Consider the following 27,684-nt stretch of genomic DNA (forward strand, 5'->3'; position numbering starts at 1 on the left):
GAATTCTTGAGTGTCCCACAAGCACAGGCAACCAAAGCAAAAATGGACAAATGGGATACCATTAAGTTAAAAAGCTTCCGCACAGCAAAGGAAACAATCAACAAAGTGAAAAGACAACCCACAGAATGCAAGAAAAATATTTGCAAGCTATCCAACTGACAAGGGATTAATAACCAGAATATATATGGAGCTCAAACAACTTCATAGGAAAAAAAATCTAATAATCAGATTTTAAAATGGGCAAAAGATCTGAATAGACATTTCTCAAAAGAAGACATACAAATAGCAAACAGGCATTGCATAAGGTACTCAACATCATCAATCATTAGATAATGCAAATCAACACTACAATGAGAAGCTGGGCATGGTAGCTCATGCCTGTAATCCCAGCACTTTGGGAGGCCAAGGCAGGTGGATCATGAGGTCAAGAGATCGAGACCATCCTGGTCAACATGGTGAAACCCCATCTCTACTAAAAATACAAAAAATTAGCTGGGCACAGTGGTGCGTGCCTGTAATCCCAGCTACTCAGGAGGCTGAGGCAGGAGAATTGCCTGAACCCAGGAGGCGGAGGTTGCGGTGAGCCGAGATTGCACCATTGCACTCCAGCCTGGGTAACAAGAGCGAAACTCCGTCTCAAAAAAAAGAATATGTAGTACACATACACAATGAAGTACTATTCAGCCATAAAAAAGAACAAGATACTGCCATTTGCAGTAACATGCATGGAACTGAAGATCATTATGTTAAGTGAAATAAGCCAGGCACAGAAAGACAAAGTTCACATATTTTCTCTTATTTCTGGAGGCTAAAAATTAAAATAATTGAACTTATGGGGACAGAGTAGAATGGTAGTTATCAGAGGCTGAGAAGGGTAGCAGAGAGTGGGGGAATGGGGGATGGTAAATAGGTACGAAAGTATAGTTAGAATGAATGAGATCTAGTATTTGATAGCACAACAGAGTGACTACAATCAAAAATAATTTATTGCACATTTAAAAGTAACTAGAAGAATATAATTGGTTTGTAACACAAAGAAAGAATAAGTGCTTGATGTGATAATCTTTAACTCTGATGTGATTATTATGCACTGTATGCCTGTATCAATATGCTCTATGTACCCCATAAGTATATATACGTATTATATACCTGCAAAAATTAAAAGTTAAATAAAATAAAAATGGCAAATGTGATAAAACTCTGGCAAAAACTCCTACATAGATGTCCAGAATATATGAGAAATAAAATTATATGGACTAGATCCTATGTAAACTTCCAGGATTCCTTTGGGTAGCTGTTGTTTTTTTGTAACAAATATATTACATTTACCTGACATTCCTGGTTTTTTTACATTTCTTCCAGAATTAACAATGACCATCCATCCATCCATAGTAGGAATAATTACTGATATAGATGTCATAAAAACCTATTATTACAAATTCAAGAAAATTAAACATAACCTAGAAATAGTCAGAATTCTTACCATCTGTTGTTTTGTCAATACATCGTTGTAGATTGCTTCTCTTCGTTTAACATCAAGCTCCTGACTGGCTTGTCTACTTAATGCTAACGCCTGTACTTGGGCCTCTGAGAGATTCATGTTTTCCTTCCACTAAAAGAAAAATTTTCTATTTATTCCTTATTACTGTACAATTGAGGAAAAACAATTAAGGTATTTAAAGATATTTGGGCTTTTCCAAGGTTTTCCCCCTTTTCCTTTATTCTTTTCTAAAGAAAAACATAATTCAAAAACACGGTACTAAGTTGTTCACTGCTGTACTTGGGCCGGCTATCTCTGGAATGAAACAATAATTTAGATTTAATTTGTGCAACTGGTAACTAAAATGTTTATGTAAACAATGCATACATTTCCATGTTTGATTTTTGATTTCTCAATTCTTACATTTCACCCATTTCTCATTTGTGCCAACATCAATGCAAAATTGCTGGGTTACAGTTTGGCACTATTATCCATCCATTCTACTAATATTTTACTATTGCAAATCAAGTTATAAGAAGTAAAGGAAACAATTAAAAATTAAAACAAATGGCAGTAGGGGGGAGAGGGCACAAACTGGATGTTGGAATAAGAATCGCCAATTAGCTTACGACAGCTGAAATTATATCTTCAAGAGGTTGAATCCTCACTGCTGTCACACTGTTTGTTGCTTCCACAACTTTTTCTCTTCCTTGATTAATGAGGTCCTAGAAGAATGCAAGAAATAAGTTATAAAAGGCAGAAAGACAGCACAGTGTTAAAGTATAGGAATCCTTCCATTTGCCAATTTATAGCAGTTGTTTTTAAAACTCTTTAAATAATTGAAGAGAACAGCAAAATTCAGTGTCAATAAAGTGGAGTAAAATGTATCAATGTCCAAATGGTCTTGTTAGGAAGATAAACGTTTGAGTCTTATCACACCAATAATTTAATAATTTAGATGAATCCATAGCACATTTTATAATGTGTTTCAGATTTAACTAAGTCATTATTGGTATAATAAAAACCCAATCTTTCCTATTTAATTTACAGTTGATTCTAGCTTTAAATAATTTATTTCATAATATTGGGCATTATATATTTAATTATACATCTATAATGCACTAAAATAGAAATTAATGAGTATATTTTATCTTACTTTCAAGCAGTAAGATAGAAATTTGTTTATTATAAATATTTCATAACTGAAGAAGATGCTATTTCCAAAGCTGGTCAGCAGTCCTATCGTTTCTTAATTTAAATAATTCAGAGTACATTAATTCACCGACTGATTCCTTTGGGCTCTGAACAAACCACATTTTACAACATTATGTTGGTTCAAAACGGTCAACAAATAAAAGAAAAATTTCTTGGTCTCTTCAGAGGTAATCTTTTGGAGAATGTGATATTCCTACATGGTGAACCCTCAACAAGGCACTTTAAATTGCCTTTAATTTATGTTAAATTACTTTTGTACTTCACAACTTACCTCCAGCTGTTGATTACTCATTGCTGACAGGGCACCCAAATTGAAAGGAATATAAGGAGTTTGAGAATTGAAAGTGACAGGGGGTAAATTGGTCCCAGTTGGTATGTTGAAACGCATGGTCAGTCCCTAAAAACAAAAAAAAATTATGTAATTTTCACATTGTGATTTAAAACTTGAAATTCTACATCACCTACTGGTTTAGAAAAGAATCCACACTCTCAAATCCAGGAAATTATTAACACTCTTCCACATACAAACAAAACACCCTTTTCACCGAAAAGCAAGATCTTATTACACGGAAAGCTTTAACCCATTAAAGGTGTACTTTTTTTCTGATAATTCCCACAGAATGGGGGCAACTCAGAGAATTCTGATGAGACTCTGAACATCACATTAATGTTAAAGAAGTTTGGTACAATAAGTTAGGAGTTTGAAAAGGATTCAGGTATTAAGGTTTCCCATGCTCAGGAACATTTTTGCTCAAGTGGGTTGATGTTTAAAACAGAATCATTTTAAATGAAGCTGCTGCTGGAGCAAATGGCATTAACGTCTAATAATGAAATATTTTCGTGTTCTGATATTCAGCCAAAATTTAGATTTCATGGTAGACATGCTAAAGTTACATTTATTTCCACCTCCAAACTCTAAGCTCCGGTATGTTTTTTACTAAAGAGAGGGTACTGATGCTAAATACATGGCTTTCCACTCATCGCTCAATTCAATAAATACTAAGCAGAAATAGGGTTACCACTTCTTAAGTGTAAACTATTTTCTTCTGTCTTCTCCTCCTACTCTACCACCAAAGGCAGTTGAAACCAACCCATAAAGAGATTCTTGTAATTGGGAACTGTGTTCCTAAAACCCACTATATTATTATTACCTGTTTCAAATGTGACCCTTTTATTCTTCATTGCTTTCAAATTACTAACATAACAAAAACAAAAACGGATTTTGCATCAACTACCTTCTTCTCTGCTTCATACTCAGCCCAAGCTGCTTTTCTTTCTTCTTCAGTCAACTCTTCTTCTTCTTTGTGGTCCAAAAGAGAATCATGTTCATGATATCCTACAATGTGTTCTTTATGTATCTGAAGGAGTTCTGCAAGTATGGTATCCTGTTTAGAGAGGTTGAAATAACAGACAATTATTTTCTCCCTCTGAATAGTAGTATCTCCAGAGTTCCACGGTCAACTGTACTAGAAACCAGAGCCTGATTGCTACATATATTTCTGAAAAATATGACAAATACCTAGAAAACAGCAACAAAACAAGTTAACATCAGCCTCTTATATAAGACATTCATGTTTATACGGTATGTTTTAGGCCTTCAATTTTTTTTTAAATGACCACTTTTCAGATTTCAAGGTCTTTCCACCAACTTAACATTTTTTTCACACGCATTTTATTTTGTGCTTAATTCTGAGTTGATAAATGCTAACATAAGTATGCTTAAATTAGTGATTATATTAAATGCCTATGCTAGAAATCATGGCTACTCCTATTTATACATAATAAACAACTTTATTTTCATAATCACTTTAGCTACCAACAAATATACTAACAAAAAAACTAATCTAAATTAATCTAAACCGTTACAGGACAGTTTAACTGGAACATATCGCCCTTACATTCCAACTGCAGGAAGGTCAAATGTAAATTACACTGTAAAGACTCATGGATCAAATTTAAATTGATATACATTTTTCAATTTATCATAGTATATATATTTTTAGGAAATTATGGTGTCTTAAGCCAATCTTTTAAGATTAAAAAATTAAAAGCTGAAAAAATTGGAATCGTTTATATATATACTCAGTAAGAACACTAAACTCCTGCTCTGTGAAATTATAACTATGAGAGTGAGACACAAAGAGAGATGGGGTGGGGGTTAAAAGTGAATCACAGATATTTTACTTTTAATAAATTTAATATATTCATAAGTTGTTCATTAAGAAATAACATATGAAAACCTGGATCTATAAAAGGCAAATTAATTCACTTTACAGAAGGATTTTCCATAGCTTTTAACAAGTTCTCCTAGATCACACTTTCTAATTTGAGTGTGAATTTAGTGAAGGGACATAATTACTGATCAAATGAAGGTAGTGGAGGTATATATATAGCACACTGAATTCAAATTTAATCTGCATGTAGTGATGCTTAATGCATCCATAATTTTTGCATAGACAAAGCCCACATTTGAAAATAATTATGCCTTTACTTATTCAACCACACCTTGAGTATAGGATCCAAAAAGTGGTAAGAACTCAAATGTGTATTAGATAACTCAAGATGAAAAATTGAAATCATGAGTCACTGTTTTTTTCTATATAATAGCAAATGCTGACACTAATTCCAAATATTCTAATATTTAATATCTTGTAAACAGCTTTCTATCTTGCTACTCCAATAAACATTCAAAACAATTATTTCCTTTCTTAACAGAACTGATCCTTTTTTTTTTTTTTTTTTGAGGGGGATGGAGTCTTGCTCTGTTGCCCAGGCTGGAGTGCGGTGGCATGATCTCGGCTCACTGCAACCTCCATCTCCCGGATTCAAGCCATTCTCCGCCTCAGCCTCCTAAGTAGCTGGGACTACAGGTGCATGCCACCATGCCTGGCTAATTTTTGTATTTTTAGTAGAGATGGGGTTTCACCGTGTTAGCCAAGATGGTCTCGATCTCCTGACCTTGTGATCTGCCAGCCTTGGCTTCCCAAAATGCTGGGATTACAGGTATGAGCCACCACACCTGGCCCAAAACTTTCTTAACAGATATATAACCATAACTGAAATGTCATAATTCTTCTTCCTTTTTTTTTTCTTTTCAGGTAGGGTCCTGCTCTGTCACCCAAGCTGGAGTGCAGTGGTATGATCATAGTTCACTGCTGCCTTGAACTCCTGGGCTCAATGATTCTCCTGCCTTAGCCTCCTGAGTAGCTAGGACTACAGGTGTATACCACTGTACATGGGAGATTTAAAAAATTTTGTAGACATAGGATCTCAGTATATTTCCCAGGCTGGTTTCAAATTCCTGGCCTCAAGTGATCTTCCTACCTTGATCTCCCAAAATACTGAGATAACATAAAATCCATTTTGAAATGTCTGTGTGTGCTATCTCCTTTGTTGAAAACAGAAAACAATAAAAGACCATACAAATGAGAGGACTCAATAAAGTCTACTGTAGAATACATAGATGCTAACGGGTTTAGTTCCTTTGAAATGTTAACTAAATTCTTCTCTTTCACACCAAAGTAGAAACTTGCTATCAAAACTGACTTCTCTGGTCTATGCCACATACAACAGGTTTATTATCACTAGATCAATCTCCAAAGTCCACTGTTACTGAACAGGCAGGCAAGAAGACAGGCCAATTTGCATTAATTTATTCAACTAAAAGATAGGGCTTCCTTAAATGTGTAACTCCTATACCCACGCCCCCAACACACATATGCCAAACATGACTCAAGAGAGAGAGAAAATAATAAAACTAGGTAACATTGACTAACATTTTTAGCACATTTACCAAATACAATGAGAAAAGTCAGCTGTTCTACAACACACCAAATAAACTACAAGATGAAAATGTTGTATAGCTAATCCCTAATTTTACTTCTGTCTAGCAATAAATGATCTTAATGATAGTCAGATCAGTTCATTTATCTAAGAAAGCAACCTGATTAAGAGAAAGACCAAGAAAATTGTACACTAGGAACTAATTCATTTCTACCTGTACAACGAATTCTCTCAATAACATTGGATAATAACTTAGTCTACCTATGACTGTAAATTAAACATGGATGATATACTCTCTGCTCACATGTGTAACAGGATGATATGAGAATAGCAGGAATAAACGAAAGCATGAAAATAAGCACTTCTTTGGAAATAAACACTGTCAAGTGTGGTATTTATTTCTCAAATATAAACACCACAATTTATAACATTAATTATGTCTTTAATGGTTGGAGGGGAAGCCTTTCCAGAAATGCATGTGCACATACACATATACACAAACTCATATACAGCCTTTAAAAAAAAAGTCTGCGATACCAGGAAAGCTTTATTAAGTCAATCCTTAGCATCCGATAATTTTTAAGTCCAAATTTGCAATCATGGAATTAGTAGAAATTGAGGCCCAGAGGCTGATTACACAGCTAAGGACTAGCTGAGACTGGAAACTAAATTTCCTGGCTCCTATCCAGTGATGATGCCATCAGTCCGTTTTCTTAAGATACAGTTCTTCTACTTCCCAGACCTATTCTCTTACATAAAAAAGATCATTCACTGAAAGATTCCATGGGAGGGGGAACTTAAGTAAGTCTATTTCCTTACTTTTAGCACTTTAGTACTTCTATTTATTATTTTTCTTGAGAAAGAGTTTTACTCTGTCGCCCAGGCTGGAATGCAGTGGTGCAATCTCAGCTCACCTTCACCTCCCTGGTTCCAGTGATTCTCCTGCCTCAGCCTCCCTAGTAGCTGGGACTACAGGCACCTGCCACTAAACCTGGCTAGTTTTTGTATTTTTAGTAGAGATGGAGTTTCACCATGTTGGCCATGCTGGTCTTAAACTCCTGACCTCCAGTGATCCACCCACCTCAGCTTCCCAAAGTGCTGGGATTACAGGCATGAGCCACTGAACCCGGCATGCACTTTTGTACTTTTTAAAACAAGCATGCCAATTTAATAAAAGAAAGCATAAAAACTGAAACAACCACAATTCTCAAAGACAAACTTGTGAAAGGCCAGTACATGCTTATAGTATACTTGAAAATAGTACCACATACTATTTTACCATTTTTATCTTCAGAAGATATTTATCTTGAGAAACGCCATTTCTAAAACCCTTTAATGTATTCAGCCCACTAATTCCAGATTTAAAATCTATCAAGTCAGACATGACTGTCTAATTAAGGTCAGGTTATGATGAAGGTTCAGCCTGTGACCATGCAATAACATTCCTTTTGACTTACACTCAACTGAAATGCCAATGTAAGTCACAGGAAAAGTACATGTGAATTTGTCTGTTTTCTATCTTAAAAAGTTTCAGAATCTTTCCCTAAAACATTACCTCCATCCTGGCTACTATAATCCCTCTTCTCAAAGAACCAAACAAAACAAAGAAATGCAAACAATACTAATATCCAATTACAAAACCAGGAGATAACTACCAGTAACATTTGTTATGTATTCCTTGATACATTTACACACACACATCTTTGCAAGATGCCTGATGAGAAGCAGCAGTGGTCTCTGGCATTCACAGAGAGGAATGAAAAGGGGTGAGTGAATCAACACCTTCAAATGAAATATGTACCAGGCAGCAATATTTGCTGTTCTGTAGCCTCGGCTGGTGATACCTAGGCAAGAGGGTCTGGAGTGAACCTCCAGCAAACTCCAGCAGACGTGCAGCAGAGGGACCTGTTAGAAGGAAAACTAACAAACAGAAAGAAATAGTTTCAACATCAACAAAAAAGACGTCCACTCAGAGATGCCATCCAAAGATCATTGACTTCAGATACCAAAGACAGATAAATCCACAAAGATGGGAAGAAATCGGCGCAAAAAGGCTGCAAATTCCAAAAACCAGAACACCTCTTTTCCTCCAAGGGATCACAACTCCTTGCTAGCAAGGGAACAAAACTGGAGAGAGAATGAGTTTGATGAAGTAACAGAAGACAGAAGCAGGCTTCAGAAGGTGGGTAATAACAAACTCCTCCAAGCTAAAGGAGCATGTTCTAACCCAATGCAAGGAAGCTAAGAACCTTGAAAAAAAGTTCAGATGAATTGCTAACTAGAAAAACCAATTTAGAGAAGAACATAAACGACCTAATGGAGCTGAAAAACACAGCGCAAGAACTTCATGAAGCATACACAAGTTTCAATAGAAGAATCAATTAAACGGTATAAAGGATATCAGAGATTGAAGATCAACTCAATGAAATAAAGCATGAAGATGAGATTAGAGAAAAAAAGAGTGAAAAGAAACAAACAAAGCCTCCAAGAAATATGGGATTATGTGAAAAGACCAAATTCATTTCTGATTGGTGTACGTGAAAGTGATGGGGAGAATAAAACCAAGTTGGAAAATACTCTTCAGGATATAATCCAGAATTTACCCAACCTAGCAAGACAGGCCAACATTCAAATTCAGGAAATACAGAGACCACCACAAAAATACTCCTCGAGAAGAGCAACCCCAAAAATCGCCATATTCAAATGAAGAAAAAAGTGCTAAGGGCAACCAGAGAGAAAGGTTGGGTTACTCACAAAGAGAAGCCCATCAGACTAACAGCAGATACCTCTGCAGAAACCCTACAAACAAGAAGAGAGTGGGGCCAATATTCAACATTCCGGAAAAAAAAAGAATTGTCAGCCCAGAATTTCATATTCAACCAAACTAAGCTTCACATACGAAGGAAAAATAAAATCCTTTACAGACAAGCAAATGCTGAGATTTTTGTCACCACCAGGCCTCCCTTACAAGAGGCTCCTGAAGAAAGCATTAAACATGGAAAAGAACAACCAGTACAGGCCAATGCAAAAACACACCAAACTGTAAAGACGATCGATGCTATGAAGAAACTGCATCCACTAACAGGCAAATTAACCAGCTAGCAATATAATGGCAGGACCGAATTCACATGTAACAATATTAACATTAAATGTAAATGGACTAAATGCCCCAATCAAAAGACACAGACTGGCAAACTGGATACAAAGTCAAGACCCATTGGTGTGCTATATTCAGGAGATCCATCTCATGACACACATAGGCTCGAAATAAAAGGATGGAGGAATATTTAACAAGAAAATGGAATGCTAAAAAAAAAAGCAGGGTTTGCAATCCTAGTCTCTGATAAAACAGATTTTAAACAAAGATCAAAAGAGATAAAGAAGGGCATTACATAATGGTAAAGGGATCAATGCAGCAAGAACTATCCTAAATATATATGTAGCCAATACAGGACCACCCAGATTCATAAAGCAACTTCTTAGAGACGTGCAAAGAGACTTAGACTCCCACAAACTAATAGGGGGAGACTTTAATACCCCACTGTCAATATTAGACAGAACGATGAAACAGAAACTTAACAAAGATAACCAGGACTAGAACTTAGCTCTGGACCAAGCGGACACAATAGACATCTACATAACTCTCCACCCCAAATCAACAGAATATAAATTCTTCTAAGCACCACATCACACCTATTCTAAAATTGACCATATAATTGGAAGTAAAACACTCCTCAGCAAATGCAAAAGAACGGAAATCATAACAGTCTCTTAGACCACAGTGCAATCAAATTAGAACTCAGGATTAAGAAACTCACTCAAAACTGCAGTTACATGGAAATAGAAAAACATGCTCCTTGATGGCTACTGAATAAGTAAGAAAATTAAGGCAGAAAAAAAAATAAGGACGTTCTTTGAAACCAATGGGAATGAAGACACAACATACCACAATCTCCGGGATACATTTAAAGCAGTGGGTAGAGGGAAATTTATAGCACTAAATGCAAACAAGAAAAAGCAGGAAAGATCTAAAATCGACAAATGTCACAATTAAAAGAACTAGAAAAGCAAGAGTAAACAAACTCAAAAGCTAGCAGAAGACAAGAAATAGATCAGAGCAGAACTGAAGGTGACAGAGACACAAAACACCCTTCAAAAAAAAAAAAATCAATGAATCCAGGAGCTGGTTTTTGGAAATGATCAACAAAATAGATAGACCACTAGGCAAGACTAATAAAGAAGAAAAGAGAGAAGCATCAAAGAGATGTAATAAAAAACAATAAAGGAGATATCCTACCAATTCCACAGAAATATAAACTAATATCAGAGAATACTATAAACACTTCTACACAAATAAACCAGAAAATCGAGAAGAAATGGATAAATTCCTGGACACTTACACCCTCTAACACCAAACCGGGAAGAAGCCAAATCCCTGAATAGACCAATAACAAGATCTGAAATTGAGGCAGCAATAAATAGCCTACCAACCAAAAAAAGTCCAGGGCCAGACAGTTGGTCACAGCTGAATTCTACCAGACATATGAAGAGGAGCTGGTACCATTCCTTCTGAAACTGTATTCCAAACAACAGAAAAAGAGGGACTCCTCACTAACTCATTTTATGAGGCCAACATCATCCTGACACCAAAACCTGGCAGGAAAAACACAACAAAAAAAAGAAAATTTCAGGCCAATATTCCTGATGAACATCAATGTGAAAATCCTCAATGAAATACTGACAAACCAAGTACAACAGCATATCAAAAAGCTTATCAACCATGACCAAGTCGGGTTCCTCCCTGGGATGCAAGGCTGGTTCAACATATGCAAATCAATAAACGTAATCCATCACATAAACAGAACCAAAGACAAAAACCACATGATTATCTCAATAGATGCAGAGAAGGCCTTCAACAAAATCCAACAGCCCTTCATGCTAAAAACTCTCAATAAACTAAGTATTGATGAAACATATCTCAAAATAATAAGAGCTATTTATGACAAACCCACAGCCAATATCATACTGAATGGGCAAACACTGGAAGCATTCCCTTTGAAAACTGACACAAGATAAGGATGTCCTTTCTCACCACTCCTATTCAACATAGTATTGTAAGTTCTGGCCAGGGCAATCAGGCAAGAGGAAGAAATAATGAGTACTTAATTAGGAAAAGAGGAAGTAAAATTGTCTCTATTTGCATATGACATGACTGTATATTTAGAAAACCCCGTCTCCTCAGGCCAAAATCTCCTTAAGCTGATAAGCAACTTCAGCAAAATCTCAGGACACAAAATCAATGTGAAAAATCACAAGCATTCCTATCCAGCAATAACAGACAAACAGAGAGCCAAATCATGAGTGAGCTCCCATTCACAATTGCCAGAAAGAGAATTAAATACCTAGAAATGCAACTTACAAGGGATGTGAAGGACCTCTTCAAGGAGAACTCAAACCACTTCTCAAAGAAATAAAAGGGGACACAAAAAGATGGAAAAACAGTCCAAGCTCATGGTTTGGAAGAATCAGTATTGTGAAAATGGCCATACTGTCCAAAATAATTTATAGATTCAATGCGATCCTCATCAAGCTACTACGGACTTTCTTCACAGAATTAGAAAAAAACAACTTTAAATTTCATATGGAACAAAAAAAAGAGCCAGCATAACCAAGACAATCCTAAGCAAAAAGAACAAAGCAGAAGGCATCATGCTACCTTACTTCAAACTATACTACAAAGCCACAGTAATCAAAACAGCATGGTACTAGTACCAAAACAGAGGCATAGACCAATGGAACAGAACAGAGGTCTCAGAAATAATGCCACACATCTACAACCATCTGATCTTTGACAAATCTGACAAAAACAAGCAATAGGGAAAGGATTCCCTAATTAATAAATGGTGTTGGGAAAACTGGCTAACCATATGCAGAAAGCCAAAACTAGACCCCTTCCTTACACCTTACACAAAAATTAATGCAAGATGGATTAAAGACTTAAATTAAGTCCTAAAACCATAAAAATCCTAGAAGAAAACCTAGGCAGTACCATTCAGGACATAGGGATGGGCAAAGACTTCATGACTAAAACACCAAAAGCAATGGCAACGAAAGCCAAAATAGATAAGTGTGATCTCATTAAACTAAAGAGCTCTGCACAGCAAAAGAAATTATCAGAGTGAACACGCAACCTACAGAATGAGAAAAAACTTTTGCAATCTCTCCCTCCAACAAAGGGCTAATATCCAGAATCTACAAAGAACTTAAACAAATTTACAAGAAAAAAACAAGCAACCCCACCAAAAAGTAGGCAATGGATATTAACAGACACTTCTCAAAAGGAAACGTTTATGCAGCCAAAAAACATAAAAAAAAGCTCTTCATCACTGGTCATTAAAGAAATGCAAATCAAAACCACAATGAGATACCATCTCACACCAGTTAGAATAGTGACCATTAAAAAGTCAGGAAACAACAGATGCTGGAGAGGATGTGGGGAAACAGGAATGCTTTTACACCGTTGGTGGGAGTGTAAATTAGTTCAACCGTTGTGGAAGACAGTGTGGTGATTCCTCAAGGATCTACAATGTAAATACCATTTGACCCAGCAATCCCATTACTGGGCATATACCCAAAGGAGTATAAATCATTCTATTATAAAGACACATTGACATGTATGTTTACTGCATCACTGTTCACAATAGCAAAGACTTGGAACCAACCCAAAGGCCCATCAATGATAGACTGGATAAAGAAAATGTTGCACACATACACCATGGAATATTGTGCAGCCGTAAAAAACGGATGAGTTCATGTCCTTTGCAGGGAGGGACCCGGATGAAGCTGGAAACCATCATTTTCGGCAAACTAACACAAGAACAAAAAACGAAACACCACATGTTCTCACTCAATATGTGGGAGTTGAACATGAGAACACATGGACACAGGGAGGGGAACATCACACACCAGGGTCTGTCAGGGGGTGGTGGGTTAGGGGAGGGATAGCATTAGGAGAAATACCTAATGTAGATGATGAAGTGATGGATGTAGCAAATGATAATGGCACATGTATACCTATGTAACAAACCTGCACATTCTGCACATGTACCCCAGAACTTAAAGTATAATAATAATAAAATATATATACAGGTTCTCACATTGGAACTGAATAGGTAAAAAGCACGGAGAGCAAGGAGAAGAGAGGGGGCTATGGCCCATCTGGGAGCCTTATGGAGCCAAAGGAACTCCCACCCCCAGCCAGTGGAGGCAGTGAGTCATTATGCAACCTGCCCAGGAAGCCATGCTTCTCCCATAGGTCTCTGCAACATGTGGAGCAGAAGATCCCCCAGTGAGCCCATTCCACCAGGACCTTGGGTCTGATACACAGAGCTTTATCTGTGCACAGAGAGATTCTCAGCAAAACAGCAGCTCAGGCGCACAGCGAGACCCAGGAGTTTTGCATGCTGCTGTCCTGGGATACCCATCAAGGCAGAAAATCCATCCATACACAACCCTAAGAAGGGGTCTGAATGCAGGGAGCCAAGCAGCATGGCTCAGCGGGCCCCACTTCCATGGCACCTCACAGGCTAAGACCTACTGGCCTATAATCCCAGCCAGCCAACAGTAGAGGGCTGAAGTCAGCCTGAGATAAAACTCAGTTCCAGGGGGAAGGGCGGTCACCATCTCTGCAGTTCAGGGGAAATTGCAATCCAGCCTGCAAGACAAGACCCAGAGGAGGAGGGCCCCCCGCAGTGCAGTGGCCTTGCCAGATCAGGGGGCCAGACCTCTTCTTTAACCAGCCGGACCCACTCCAAACTGAGCAGGATTTCCCATGTGGGGTGAGAGATCAGATCTCTCGCTGGGAGGGTGCTGGGTGTGGTGGGGAGGGACAGCTAATATCTCTGTGGTTCTGGGGACTCAGTTGTTCCAGCCTACCAGCTGTGGAGAGTGCAGACTGCCCAGACAAGGAGGGCTCCCCTCACCACAAGGGGAGCTGCCTTGACAGATTGTAGCCAGACTGCTTTTTTATAGTCCCCGACCCACTCCTCACTGGACAAGTCTTAGGTTCCACAGACAGAGATATGATTTCTCCCTGGGGGGGAGGTCCAACGGCCGTCTCTGTGCTTCCCTTAAACCAGCCATTCCAGCTTGCTGGATATGAAGAATACAGGTGGTACAGAGGAAGAAGTGTCCACCCCAGTGCAACATGCCTGCTACCAAGAAGCAAACAGACTGCTTCATTGGGTGGGTCCCTGATCCCATCCCTCTTAACTGGGTGAGATCTTCCAGTGCAGGTCACCAGCCACCTCCTGCAGGTGTGGGAGAGGCTGAGGAGAGTGGGTTCTAGAGTAGACCCTCAGCTAACCAAAGGAGCCCTACCGTAGAGTGGTGTGACTTTTAAAAGAAAAACAACAGCAATGTCAACAAAAAAAGACCCCAAAAAACTTCATTCAAAGGTCAGCAACCTTGGGCATCAAAGGTAGATAAGCTCAAAAAGATACGAAACAATCAACACAAAAGTGCTGAAAACTCAGAAAGTCAGAGTGCTTTTTCTCCTCCAAATGAGTGCAACACCTTGCCAGCAAGAGCACAGAACTGGGCTGAGGCTGAGAAGGATGAAATGACAGAAACAGCTTCAGAAGGTGGGTAATAACAAATTTTGCTGGGCTAAAAAAGCATGTTTTAACCCAATGCAAAGAAGCTAAAACTTATGATAAAAATAATACAGGAGTGATAGCCAGATTAGCCAGTTTAGAGAGAAACATAACCAACCTAGTAGAGCTGAAAAACACAACATGAGAACTTCACAATGCAATCACAACAATCAATAGAAAACAGACCAAGGGGAGGAAAGAATTTTGAAGCTGGAAGGTTATCTTTCTGAAATAAGACACGCAGACAGAATAGACAAAAGAGAATAAAAAGGAATTAACAAGACCTCTGAGAATTATGGGACTGTGTAAAGAGACCAAACCTACGACTGACTGGGGTACCTAAAACAGACAGGGAGAATGGAACCAAGCTGGAAAACACACTTCAGGATATTATCAAGGAGAACTTCCACAACCTACCAAGACAGGCCAAAACTCAAATTCAGGAAATACAGAGAATCCCACTAAGAAATTACACAAAAAGATTAACCCCAAGACATGTAATCATCAGAATCTCCAAGGTTGAAAGGAAAGAAAAAATGTTGAGGGAAGCCAGAGAGAAAGGCCAGGTCACCTACAAAAGGAAGCCCATCAGACTAAAAGCAGATCTCTTAGCAGAAAACCTGTAAATCAGAAGAGATTAGGGGTCGTTATTCAACATTCTTAAAGAAAAGAAATTCCAGCCCAGAATTTCATATCTGGCCAAACTAAGCTTCATAAGCAAAGGAGAAATAAGATCCTTTTTAGACAAGCAAATGCTAAGGGAATTCATCCCTAGCAGGCCTGCCTTGCAAGAGGTCCTGAAGGAAGTACTAAGTAAGGAAAGAAAAAATAATTATCAGCCACTAAAAAATACACTGAAGTACACAGTCCAGTGACACTATGTAGCAACCACACAAGTGAGTCTGCAAAATAAACAGCCAGCGTCATGATGACAGGATCCAATTCACATATAATAGTATTAATCTTAAATGGAAATGGGCTAAATGCCCCAATTAAAAGAAAGAGAATGGCAAGTTGGATAGAGTCAAGCCCCATCAGTATAGTGTCTTCAAGAGGCCCATCTCACGTGTAAAGGTACCCACAGGCTGAAAATAAAGGGACAGAAGAAAATTTATCAAGCAAACAGAAAACAGGAAAAAGCAAGGATAGCAATACTAGTTTCTGACAAAACAGACTTTAACAAAGATAAAAAAAGACAAAGATGGGCATTACATAATGGTAAAGGGTTCAGTTCATCAAGAAGATCTAGCTATCCTTAATATATATGTACACAATACAAGCACACCCAGATTCATAAAGCAAGTTCTTAGGGACCTACAAAGATAATCAGACTCCCATACAATAATAGTGGGTGACTTGAACAACCCTTTGACATATCAGACAGATCATCGAGACAGAAAATTAACAAAGACATTCAGGACCTGAACTCAGCTCTGCATCAAGTGGACCTGATAGACAGTTACAGAACTCTTCACCCAAAAACGACAGAATATACATTCTTCTAATTGCTGCACAACACAAACTCTATAATTAACTACATAATAGGAAAATGCTTAGAAAATGCAAAAGAACTGAAATAATAACAGTCTCTCAGACCACACTGCAGTCAAATTAGAACTCCAGAATAAGAAATCCACTCAAAACACCACACAACATGGAAATTTAACAACCTGCTCCTGAATGACTCTTGGGTAAATAATGAAATTAAGGTAGAAATCAAGTAGTTTTTTGAAACTAATGTGAACAAAGAGACAACATACCAGAATCTCTAGGATGTAGCTAAAATAATGTTGAGAGAGGAACTTGCAGTACTAAAATGCCCACATCAAAAAGCTTGAAAGGCCGGGCACCATAGCTCACACCTGTAAGCCCTGCAGTTTGGAAGGCCAAGGCAGGTGGATCACTTGAGGTCAGAAGTTCAAGACCAGCTTGGCCAACATGGTGAAACCCCATCTCTACTAAAAATATAAAAAATTACCAGGTGTGGTGGCAGGCACCTGTAATTCCAGCTACTTGGGAGGCTAAGACAGGAGAATTGCTTGAACCCGGGAAGAGGAGGTTGCAGTGAGCCAAGATTGTGTCATTGTACTCCTGCCTGGGCAACAGAAGCTCCATCTCAAAAAAATAAAAAATAAAAAAAAAAGCTAGAAAGATCTCAAGTTAACAACCTAACATCTCAACTAAAAGGACTAGAGAACCAAGAGCAATCAAACCCCAAAGCTAGCAGAACACAAGAAATAACCTAGATCAAAGCTGAGCTGAAGGAAACAGAGACGTGAAAAACCCATTAAAAAAAATTAACAAATCTGGGATCTAGTTTCTTAAAAAAATCAATAAAATAGGTAGACCACTAGCTAGGCTAATGAAGAAAAGAAAGAATAATCAAATAAAATCAGACATGATAAGAGGGGCATCACCACTGACCCCAAAGAAATGCAGTCAACCATCAGAGAATACTACAAACACCTCTATGCACATATACTAGAAAATCCAGAAGAAATGGACAATCTCCTGGACAAATACACCAAGACTGAGCCAGGAAGAAATCAAATCCCTGAACAGACTAGTAAAATGTTCTGAAATTGAGGCAGTAATAAATAGCCTACCAGCCAAAAAAAGCCCAGATCCAGATGGATTCACAGCTGAATTCTACCACAGGTACAAAGAGGAGCTGAATACTGAAAGTATTCCAAAAAATTAGAGGAAGGACTCCTCCCTAACTCATTCTATAAAACCAGCATAATCCTGACACGAAAACCTGGGAGAGATACAATAAAAAAAGAAAACTTCAGGCCAATATCCTTGAGAAACATTGACGCAAAAAATCCTCAATAAAATACTGTCAAACTGAATGAAACCAGCAGCACAATAAAAAGCTTATCCATCATGATCAAGGTGGTGTCATACCTGGAATGCAAGGTTGGTTCAACATATGCAAATAAATAAATGTGATTCATCACATAAACAGAACTAAAGACAAAAACCACCTGATTATTTCAATAAATGCAAAATATGCCTTTGATAAACTGAGCATCCCTTCATTGATTAAAACTCAATAAACTAGGCACTGAAACAGCGTATCTCAAAATAATAAGAGCCATATACAACAAACCCAGGCCAATATCATACTGAATGGGCAAAAGCTGGAAGCATTCCCCTTGAAAACTGGCACATGACATAGATACCTTCTCTCACCACTCCTGTTCAACATAGGATTGGAAGTCCTGGCCATGCAATCAGGCAAGAGAAAGAAAGAAAAGAAGAAAAGAAAGAAAAGAAAGAAAAGAAAGAAAGAAAGGGTATTCGAATAGGAAGACAGAAAGTCAAATTATCTTTGTTTGCAGATGATATGTTCCTATAGCTAGAAAACCCCATTGTCTCAGCCCAAAAGCTTCTTAAGCTGATAAGTAACTTCAGCAAATTCTCAGGATATAAAATCAATGTGTAAAAATTGCTAGCATTCCTATACACCAACAACAAGCAAGCAGAGAGCCAAATCATGAATAAACTCACATTCACAATTGCCACAGTGAGAATAAAATACCTAGGAATACAACTAATAAGGGGGAAGTGGAAGACCTCTTCAAGGAAAATGACAAACCTCTGCTCAGAGAAATCAGAGAGAATACAAACAAATGGAGAAACATTCCATGCTCATGGATAGGAATAATCAATATTGTGAAAATGGCCATATTTCCCAAAGTTATTTACAGTTTTAATGCTATTCCCATTAAACTACCATTGACGATTCGTCATAGAATTAGAAAAAAAAAACTCAGCAAACTGACACAAGAACAGAAAATGAAATACCACACATTCTAACTCACAGGCAGGTGTTGAACAATGAGAACACATGGACACAGGGAGGGGAGCACTACACACTGGGGTAAGTTGGGGGGAATAGGGGAGGGACAGCGGGGGGTGGGGAGTTGGGGAGAGAGAGCATGGGGAGAAATGCCAGATACAGGTGAAGGGGAGGAAGGCAGCAAATCACACTACCACGTGTGTACCTATGCAACTATCTTGCATGTTCTTCATATGTACCCCAAAACCTAAAATGCAATAAAAAAAGACAAAAAAGAAAATTCATATGGAACCAAAAGAGCCCAAATAGCCACTGAATCCTAAGCAAAAAGAACAAAACTGGAGGCATCATGCCACCCAACTTTTAACTATACGACAAGTCTACAGAAACCAAAACACCATGGTACTGGTACAAAAACAGACACACAGACCAATGTAACAGAATAGGAAACCCAGAAATAAGACCACACACCTACAGCCATCTGCTCTTTGACAAACTGGACCAAAACGAGCAACGGGGAAAGGATTCCCTATTTAATAAATGGTACTGGGAGAACTAGCAAGCCATATGCAAAAAAGTGAAACTGGAACCCTTCCTTACACCATATACAAAATTTAACTAAAGATGGAACCCAAAACTATAAAAATCCAAGAGGAAAATCTAGGAAATACCATTCAGAATATAGGCATGGGCAAAGATTTAATGAGAAAAACAGCAAAAGCAAAATTACAACAAAAGCCAAAATTGACAAATGAGATCTAATTAAACTAAAAAGCTTCTGCACAGCAAAAGAAGCAACTTACAAAATGAGAGAAAACATTTGCAATCTATCCATCTCAGAAATCCAGAATTTACAAGAAATTTAAACCAATCTATGAGGAAAAAATAACCCCATTAAAAAGGGCAAAGGACATGCATGAACAGATACTTCTCAAAAGAAGACATATTTGTGGCCAATAAACATGTGAAAAAAAGCTCAACATCACTGATCATTAGAGAAGTGCAATTCAAAATCACAAAGACATACCATCCGATGCCAATCAGAATGGATATTACTATAAAGTCAAAAAACAAAAGATGCTGGCAAGGTTGTGGAGAAAAAGGAACACTTTTACACTGTTTGGGTGTTCAACCATTGTGGAAAACAGTGGTGGGGATTCCTCAAAGACCTAGAGGAAGAAATACCATTTGACCCAGCAATCCCATTACCAGGTATATACTCAAAGGAATAGAAATCATTCTATTATAAAGATACATGCATGCATATGTTCACTGCAGCACTATTTAGAATAGCAAAGTCATGGAATCAACCTACATGCCCATCAATGATAGACTAAAGAAAATATGGTACATACATACCATGGTACATGTATATATACTATGCAGGCATAAAAAGAATGAGATCATGTCCTTTGCTGAGACACGGATGGAGATGGAAGCCATTACTCTCAGCAAACTAACACAGGAACAGAAAACCAAACACCACGTTCTCACTTATAAAATGGGAGCTGATCAATGAAAACATATGAACACCTGGGGAGGATAACACACACTGGGTACCTGTAGGGGGTGGGGAGAGGGAGTGCATCAGGAAGAAGAGCTAATGGATGATAAGCTTAATACCTGTGTAACAGGATGATCTATGCAGTAAACCACCATGGCATATGCTTACCTATGTTACAAACCTGCACATGTATCCCTGAACTTAAAATAAAAATTGAAAGAAAAAAAAGTAATTGAAATACATGTAGTTTTGAAACATACTCTCATCAAAAGATAAGAGCCATCTTTCCATGGGCATCACTTTACATCAAATCCAACCCTTCATTATTTTTAATAGCTGCACAGTGCTTATATTATATAGTTACACTTTATCATCTATTTAGTCATTCCATTACTTAAGAGTTTATTAAAACATCAAGACTGCTTCCAGTTTTATTACCAAATCTGCAAACAAGGGTTAATGAATAAAGTTTAATGTATTTCAATCATTTCTTTATATGAATATGCCAAAAATATTCAAAGACTAAGATAAGTATGCTTTCCATAATTTTCATTTTAACAAAGAAAAGACAGTGCAAGTAAGTTAACTGGTTTTTTTTAAAGGAAAATCATTTATGTTGTTCATAAGCAGAAAGGCAGAAGTCTTTCTTTCCACCAGAGTGCTATGTAAGGCACAAATAAGAGAAAAAAGATACAGAATTTCTGATACAAACTGTTTCTAAATCTTCCCCTTTTAAATTAATGGCAGCATACTATCAATGTAAGAAACAAATAATGAAATAAAGAAGACAAAAAAGTATTTGTAACAGGATCTTCAGATTATTTCTTTGGGAAAAACAGTTTTGCAAAGTTCAGAGCAAGTAATAAAAGTTAATAAAGAAAATTTTCATCCCAATACACAACACAACTGGTGGAAAGGGTTTTGTTTTATCCCCTAAAAGCATGCATTTATATTAGTTGCTGGAGTAACACTATTATTGAAAACAATACTGGAACAGAATCTATAATCACTAGGCCAACAGTCATCAAAATGAGATTTAAATTACATCCAAATGTGTACCTTTACTTTTCTTTGTCTAAACTTTTTTTTCCTTAAATAAGTAAAAAAGCTGATACGCTGGGAAAAATCAAGGTCTATATTCTAGCTCACAATCTAAATTAGTTTAAGCTTTTAAAATGACTAGTTCAATTAATAAAACAAAACTAATGATAAATTAAAAGTTTAAGTTAATTTATTTAGAAGTTTACAATATTTGGCAAGCTGACAAAAATTCCCATCTAATTAATTCTGAAATTCAACCTTGAAAATAAAATATCTAAAAAAATAATCAAGGCTTTGCCTGGGGGTAAGGGAGGGAGTTTGCCACGTTTCAAAAATATTTTGCTTGCCATTACTTTGAATTTGAGTTTTATAATATCTGGAAATAAAATCACCAGAATACTTAACTGCCACATGACCCGCTCAAAAAGCTATGAAAAATTCCTTTTATTGCTTAAATAAGTCTAGCTTCTTAGCAAAGAAATTCAATATTCCTGGTCAAAAAGCTTCTATTTTCAAATTTGAAGGCTTTTTCTTCCCAAACTACACTGGAAAAAAAAATGCAATGAATTTGATAAGTAACTAGAGAGCTTACTGAATGAAATTCATGTAACACCTTGTATCAGACTTTCTGGTCAAGAGCACATAACCTTTGCCAAAGAGTATTTATAAATATATCCAGATTCCCAAATTGTTGTTATGAATAAGATAGTGACACCTACAGAACTTGTCACTTTGTCTGAAAGAAAAGGCAGGCCTGCCAAACTGACTTAGGTGGAAGGTAAAAGCCTCCTTTGATAAGATTGTTTTCTCCTTAACACTTAAAGAACTAGATACTATATTTAGCACTTTACCTTTAAAAATTTGATATCCATTACAGCTATTACATATGCCACATGCCACTGTGAGGTAGAAAGTCATCATTCTAGATTTTATATGACTGCCGTGACATTCTAGAGGTTGCAGCTTTCCAAGTATAGCCTGAATTGAAACTCAATTTTCATTCTACACAATCGTAAGTTAATATTATTTCACAAACATTGCTGTAATCTCTGACTCAACTAAATGTGAAAACAGAAGACATAAAATAGTAACGAAAGTAGCTATTTAGAAGTTCAAATTATATCTTCTTTTTTTTTTTTTTTTTTAAAGACAGAGTCTGACTCTGTCACCCAGGCTGGAATACGTTGGCACAATCTCAGCTCACCGCAACCTCTGCCTCCTGGGTTCAAGCAATTATCTTGACTCAGCCTCCCAAGTAGCTGGGATTACAGGTACCCACCAACACCACGCCTGGCTAACTTTTTTTATTTTTAGTAAATACAGGGTCTTACCATGTTTGCCAGGCCAGTCTCGAACTCCTGACCTTAAGTGATCCACCTGCCTCAGCCTCCCAAAGTGCTGGGATTACAGGTGTGAGCCACCACGCCTGGCCATATAATATCTTTTGTTTTTAAGAGACAGGACCTTGCTATGTTGCCCAGGCTGGAGTGCAGTGGCTATTCATAGGTGTGATTATGTGTTGGATAGCATCAAACCCCTGAGCTCAAGCAATCCTCCTGCCTCAGACTCTTGAGTAGCTACGTCTACAGGGTTGTGCCACCACGCCTGGCTTTTGAATTATATCTTAGAGAAAGAAAACATGAATAAAAGATAATAAGTGCGATAAAAAAGGAAATAAATAAGGCCATCTGGTAATTCTTAGACTTAACAAAATGTCTCCCGCAATTTATATTCCTTTAAGGGTCAAAAATAATAAATTTGATGTAAAACCCTTGGTCATGCAAACAGTAGTAATGGAAGAGACAAAAGTGAGATATTTACCTACTTAAGCCCTTAAAAGGATTATAGCTTCAATTTCTTGCTACTCTTATTCCAGAAGTGTCAAAAGACTAACATGTATGAATCAGTCAACCTAACCAATACAGTAATACCACTTTAAGTTATTAATATACAGATACTGTGGCACTGAAATATCTATATTAATGCAGAATCATTCATCATTTCGATATGGTATTTTCTTCTGAACTGTAAATGAAAATGGGGAAAAAATTAAAGGACATATAGCTTTGTTTCCAGGTTTCTCTCTACAATAGATAATTTCATGACCAGGTTGCCTAAAATGTAAATACCAATATAACGTCTGCAATCAGCTTATTTGATAAAAAGATCTGTGTCCGCCTTTTGAATTTCAGAGGTAATTTTTTTGGAAGGACTTAAATGATATCACACACACACACACACACACACACACACAAAAGGTGGTAACTTTGTAAAATGAGAGGCTTCAGGTGTAGTGATTCAGATCATAGGTTCTGGAATACTGTTCTCTAATAGTACTTTCTGCAATGATGGAAATATTCTGTGTTTGTACTATCCAAGATGGTAGCTACAAGCCACATGTGACTACTGAGTATTTGAAGTGTGACGAATGTGATGAAGAAACTGAATTTTTAACTTAATTTTAATGTAAATGCAAATAGCCATACGGAGGTAGTGGCTCTTGCATTGAACAATGAGTCTCAAGCAGATTTTAATCCTAGTTCCACTTATTAGCCCTGCATCCTTGAGCAAGTTATCTTGCTGAATATCAGTCTTCTGGTATATAAATTGTGCCTACTAGGCATCTACTTCATGGGATTATTGTGAACATTAAATATTACACATTAAGTGCTTAGCACAGTGCCTGGTTTACCAATGACCTTTGTGTCACTAAATCTAATGGTCAATTCTCAGACCTGATCCTATCCTACCCATCAGTAACGTGTAACAAAATTTAATCACTCTCTTCACCAAAATACTCTCTTCTCTTGGTCGGCTTCTGGGAGAGCTCTACTGCTGTTATTTACCACTTTCGATTATTTCTAATACCTTTTCTAATAGTGTTAAAGCTGACCCTTACCTTAAAAGAAAAAAAAAAAAAGAGAGAAAAGCCCTGGCATGGTGGTACACGCCTGTAGACTCAGTTACTTGGGAGGCTGAGGCAAGAGGATTGCGTGGGCTAAGGAGGTCAAGTCCAGCCTGGACAACATAGTGAGACTCTATGTCTTAAAAAAAATCACATTTCCATACACAGGTGTTTTACACTCTAATCAAGTTTTTCTAATAAAACACTGAGATGTTTGACAGGACAAATTATCTGATATTGGAGTTGTATGAGAAAATCCTAGATATAAGGCTACCATAACTTTAGAAACACCAATACTTATTATCTGTCCTGAAAATGTATATATGAATTTTTAAAAACTTAGGAGATACACAATCACAAAGTCATGGAATCAGCCTAAGTGTCCACCAATGGATGACTGGATAAAGAAAACATGGTATGCGCATGTTCTCACTTATAAGTGGGAGCTGCACAATGAGAACACATGAATACGATGAGAACACATGAATACGTTGAGGGGAGAACACATACTGGGGCCTGCGGGGGTGGAGGGTGGGTTGAGGGGAGGGAGAGCATCAGAAGGACTAGCTAATAGATGCTAGGCTTAATACCTAGGTGTTGAGGAGATGATCTGTACAGAAAACCACCACAGCACACGTTTACCTATGTAAATCTGCACATTTTGCACATGTACCCCTGAATTTAAAAGCTGAAGGATAATAAAGGAAATGTGGTGTGTACACAAACACACACACACACACACCCCATGGAATACTACTCAGCCATAAAAATAAACGAAATTATGTCTTTTGCAACAACATGGATGAAACTGGAGAGGCCATTATCTTAAAGAAATAACTCAATTAGAAAGTCAAATACCACATATTCTCACTTATAAGCAGGGGTTGAACAATAAACAATGTGCACACATGGACAAACAGAAAAGAATAACAGACACTGACGACTCCAAAATGTGGGAGGGTAGGAGGTATATAAGGGATAAGAAATTACCTATTGCATACAATTAACACTATTTAGGTGATAGTTACACTAAAAACCCAGACTTCACCACTATTCAATATATCTGTTTAACAATAATGCACTTGTACTCCCTAAATCTATAAAAATAAAAAAAAAAATTTTTAAGAAAAAAAAATATATAAAGTTAGCTGATGCATAAAGGACACCTCTACTTACCTAAAATGAAAAACACAGTAAGCCTGAGCAATTGTGAGGATCAAATAATGTTGAAATTGTAAGAGACTCTGGAAATAAGTTAATTTGCTGCTCTTATTTTACCAGAAACTGAGGCATAGACAGTAAGTGATTTGTTAGTAATTTTTATGTTTATGTAATGATAAAAGGCCTTGTTGGAATTACTTTCCTTCTCTTTATGAATGCGAATTTTGCTCCTTAAGAGTTGGGTGATCCTAGTCAACTGGCAAGATGGCTGATTAGGAGCAGCTCTACATCGCAGCTCCCAGTGAGAGCATGGAAAGTGAGTGGACACTGCATTTCCAGATGGATTTTTATTGGCCACAGACCAGAAGATTCCCAGGCGTAGTAGCCCCACGGGTCGCCACCATGGCTGTTCTGGCCCGTGTGGTGCATCTCCACACAAAATACACGGGTATGGGCGCCATTTTAGCTGGTGATTGGAGTGCCTGGGAGACAGAGTCATCCGTTCAACTGATAAAAAGGGGACTGAAACAGGGAGCCAGGCCAGGAGATTACTGGGTTAAACAGCGCCACAAACCTCCAGGGTGCCTGTTTCAACCAGTGCAATGGGTCGCCACACGGGAAATCTCACAGACCTGGGTGCCTTTTCTAAAACTGACTGGAAAACCTGGGAGACAGAGTTGCCCATTCAACTGAAAAAAAATGAGACTAAAACAGGGAGCCAGGCCAGGAGATTCCTGGACGAAAAAGCACCATGAGCCCCCAGTGTGGCTGTTTCAGCCAGCGCAGCAGGTGTCTACACAAAATCTCACACAAATCCGGGCACCTATTCAACTGTCGACTGGAAAAACAGGGAGACAGAGCCACCCGTTCAACTGAAAAAAAGAGGACTGAAACAGGAAGCTAGGCCAGGAGATTCCTCGGTGTAAAAGCACCACAGTCTCCAGCAGCTGTTTCAGCCAGCACAGCAGGTCTATACACATGAAATCACACAAATCCAGGTGCCCATTCAACTGCTGACTTAGATGCCTGGGAGATAGAGTCGTCCACAGAACTGAAAAAAAATAGGGGGGAGTTTGATCCAACATGGCCCTTTAGGAGCAGCTCAGAATTGCAGCTCCCAGAGAAAGCGCAGAGGGTGAGTGGACGCCACATTTCCAGACGGATCTTTATTGCCCACAGACCAGGAGATTCCCAGGCGGAGGAGCCCTATGGGTCACCACCGCGGCTGTTTTGGCAAGCGTGGCTGTTTCAGCCAGTGTGGCTGTTTTGCCGGCACTGCAATGTGGTGGCTCTCGATACAAAATACACTGGGTGTGGTTGCCCTTTTAAGTTGGCAATTGGCGCTCCAGGAAGGCAGATTCACCCATTCACCTGATTAAATGGGTCTGAAACAGGGAGACAGGCCAGGAGATTCCCGGGCAGCGCAGTTGTTTCAGCCAGTGCACTGGGTCGCCGAACGGGAAATAACACAGATCCTATCACCCTTTCAGCAGGCGACTGGAACACCCGGGAGAGAGTCAACGGTTCAACTTAAAAAAAAAAAAAAAAAAAAAAGGCTCTGAGGCAGGGAGTCAGGTGATCAGGCTCAGCGGGTCCCAACCCCAAAAAACAAACAAAACGGTGATTGGAAATGTTTGGGGTTGAAAGTTTCACAGCAAGCACAACTGAACCCAGGACGGTGCAGCTCAGAGGAGGAGGGGCGTCTGCCATTACTGAGACACTCCACCCCTATGGAGGTAGTCCACCACTGCTGATGCAGCCTGCCATTGCCGAGGCAACCTGCCATAACAGAGAGAGTCCACCATTACAGAGACAGGCCAACATCTCCGAGGCAGTTCTAACCACACCCATATAAACAGAACTGCAGGGAAGCTCACAGCGCAGCAGGGCGTAGCCAGCAGCAGGCGGGAACCCACAGCAGCTCAGCAAAGCCTCTGCAGACAGACAGAGACTAGGCTACCTCTTTGCTGGGCAGGACAGCCACGAAAAAAAGAAGGCAGCAGCCCAGCGAATAATCATAAATACAGCCCTACTCCCTGGGAGAGAGCACCTGAAAAAAAAGGTGGTTTATGAAATATGCTGCAGCTGACTTAAATGTACCTGCCTAGAAGCTCTGAATGAAAAACGGAGCTCACA

At 38.2% G+C, this 27,684-nt stretch overlaps 1 protein-coding gene across 40 annotated transcripts in view; it reads right to left on the reverse strand.

Moving 5' to 3' along the window:
• ATRX (ATRX chromatin remodeler) overlaps positions 1-27,684 on the reverse strand; it is a 316,685-nt gene that overhangs the window by 14,375 nt on the left and 274,626 nt on the right. For all 40 annotated transcript variants that reach the window (XM_078363312.1, XM_078363309.1, XM_078363298.1 and 37 more), the window contains 4 exons: positions 3,931-4,080; positions 2,967-3,092; positions 2,110-2,205; positions 1,484-1,612 (listed from right to left, as the gene is read on the reverse strand). In XM_078363312.1, the coding sequence (XP_078219438.1) occupies positions 1,484-1,612; positions 2,110-2,205; positions 2,967-3,092; positions 3,931-4,080 (501 nt within the window). The remainder of the gene's footprint in view (positions 1-1,483; positions 1,613-2,109; positions 2,206-2,966; positions 3,093-3,930; positions 4,081-27,684) is intronic.

Source organism: Callithrix jacchus, chromosome X (assembly GCF_049354715.1).
Source record: "Callithrix jacchus isolate 240 chromosome X, calJac240_pri, whole genome shotgun sequence".
NCBI classification, from domain to species: Eukaryota; Metazoa; Chordata; class Mammalia; order Primates; family Cebidae; genus Callithrix; species Callithrix jacchus.